This window comes from Salmo salar, chromosome ssa07 (assembly GCF_905237065.1).
Source record: "Salmo salar chromosome ssa07, Ssal_v3.1, whole genome shotgun sequence".
Taxonomy (NCBI): Eukaryota; Metazoa; Chordata; class Actinopteri; order Salmoniformes; family Salmonidae; genus Salmo; species Salmo salar.
Window position 1 is genome coordinate 7,894,814 of NC_059448.1, and position 2,056 is coordinate 7,896,869.

The 2,056-nt window shown below is 42.6% G+C and overlaps 1 protein-coding gene across 2 annotated transcripts in view; it reads left to right on the forward strand.

Annotated features, from left to right (window-relative positions):
• The first annotated feature begins 409 nt into the window (after positions 1–409).
• The window catches only part of LOC106608518 (zinc finger MYND domain-containing protein 15), an 11,315-nt gene continuing 9,668 nt past the window's right edge, over positions 410–2,056 (forward strand). Inside the window, exons 1-3 of one of the 2 annotated variants that reach the window (XM_014206468.2) lie at positions 410–680; positions 881–1,130; positions 1,432–1,681. In XM_014206468.2, the coding sequence (XP_014061943.1) occupies positions 881–1,130; positions 1,432–1,681 (500 nt within the window). In that variant the 5' untranslated portion in view covers positions 410–680. The remainder of the gene's footprint in view (positions 681–880; positions 1,131–1,431; positions 1,682–2,056) is intronic. The other variant, XM_014206469.2, reaches the window with a different exon arrangement.

Here is a 2,056-nt window from a genome sequence, read left to right on the forward strand (position 1 = left end):
GCAGGTTACAAGAATTAGGTTAAGGTTAGGATAATTAACGTGGCAGGTTAGGAGACTTAGGTTAAGGTTAGGATCATTAACGTGGCAGGTTAGGAGACTTAGGTTAAGGTTAGGATAATTAGCGTGGCAGGTTAGGAGAATTAGGTTAAGGTTAGGGTAAATAACGTGGCAGGTTAGGAGAATTAGGTTAAGGTTAGCTAAAATACTCTCCTAACCTGTTACGAAAAGTATCTGTACTCCTCTAGTGTCACAACCCTGAATCATTTTACCGCTTCAGTGCAGAAATCTAGAACACCACCAACTAGCGATTATTTATTTAATAGCGCTTAGTATAAGATATTGATTAATTGATCATGTTTGATAAGGCCTAACGTAAAAATTGTTTTGAGGAGAGACGAAATGTTTTGTAATCAAATGGATTGTTCGATCATTAAAATGTTTGCTGTCGGAAAGAGAAATAAAAATAAACTTTCCATTTTTTGCGGGACAAATTGTGTTCTTTTTTGGAATCCTCATCGCGTAAAACATTGACTCCTTTGCTTTCGAAAAACAACATATTTTGTCGCATGTTTATTTTCATTTTTCGAATTCCTCAAAGCAACCAAGGCTACAAGTGACAGAAGGCCTTTTCCAACCAAAGAAAACCCAGATTTAAGCGAAAAATATAGCCCTACTTCAAGGTATGGTAAATTATATTGATGGAAGTTGATTAATAGGTTAGAATGATAGTGAAAACATACATATTATTCCACCATCTGTAGCGTTTGTCTATGGTTGACAACGTCCTTTACATTTCCTCCATATTATACCTAGTGCTCTTTCGGTCTACCTCTCCTCTCTCCGAGTCTTTTTGACCGGCCTACGTCTTGCTCATTTTCAGATGGAGTTAGTGTCAGGTTACCGTGACCGGATAATTGAGTTCTCGGAGGCCATGGCTCATTGGTATCGCTGCTTCCAGACCACCCGCAGGGGGCGCAAAGAACCACACAGTGATTTCTGGGGGTACGATTTTCCCCGATACCACATGGACCGCTCACCATACTGGATACTGCACCTGCTGGATTACGCTGCACCGCCCCCTGCAGTTATTCCACGGCTAGAACAGGCTGGAGTGGACCCCTCAGAGCTTAGTGAGTAAAAATCCTTTAGGCATAGCCTGCATGATCTACTGTAGCACACAGAGTATTTTATTCTTGAAGCTGTTATCCAAAAAGCTATCATACCATAATACCAAAACGCCATACCTACGGTCAATTCCACGATAACAGAATTACGCTGAGACTCTTTAGGCCTATGCCAAACAAACAAGAAAGAAAACATCTGATTCTCAGCTCAATTCATTACCATAGAATTGCCCCAATCTAACCAACTTTTTCTTTGTCTGTCTGTCTCGCCCACCCTTCCTCCCCTCTTCTCTCCCTCCCTCTGTAGTGAGTAGTGATGGAGAGAGTGTCCTGATGGTGACTGATGCCTCTGGCCTGCCCCTGGGCTTTGACGTGCTGGCCGGTGGCTGGGCGGGGTCGCTGGGTGGGGGCGAGGCAGCCGGTGGAGATGGGAAGGGGGCCCTGGAGACAATCCAGAAGATGGTAGGACTGCTGAGACGCTGCATGGAGGCCCCCATGACTGGCGGGTTGCCTCGGAGACCACACATGCTCCACGTCAATGACAAGAAGCTTCACAGGTACAATCTCAGACAAAAGGGTTCTAAAAGGGTTCTTTACGGAGGGATAGGGTTCTACCAAGAATTTTTGGAAGACAAGGGTTCTTTTGTAAGGCAAAGGGTTCTACCTAGAACCTTTAACATCCTAAGAGTTCTTTGGAAGTCAAGAAGGGTTCTACATAGAACCATATATAATATTTCCCAGCATGCTCTTTTGCAGGGAGATTTTCAGAATTGTTTGTTTACTGTAATATCTGTGTTTTTCCATGTCCATTGATTGATTGATTGATTTTATGCTACAGGAATATAAATAACATACAGTTTTCTAAACTAATCCAATCTGTTAGTCATTTTATTTATTGGACCCGTTACTGAGACGGTTGTTCTTGTTTAGAT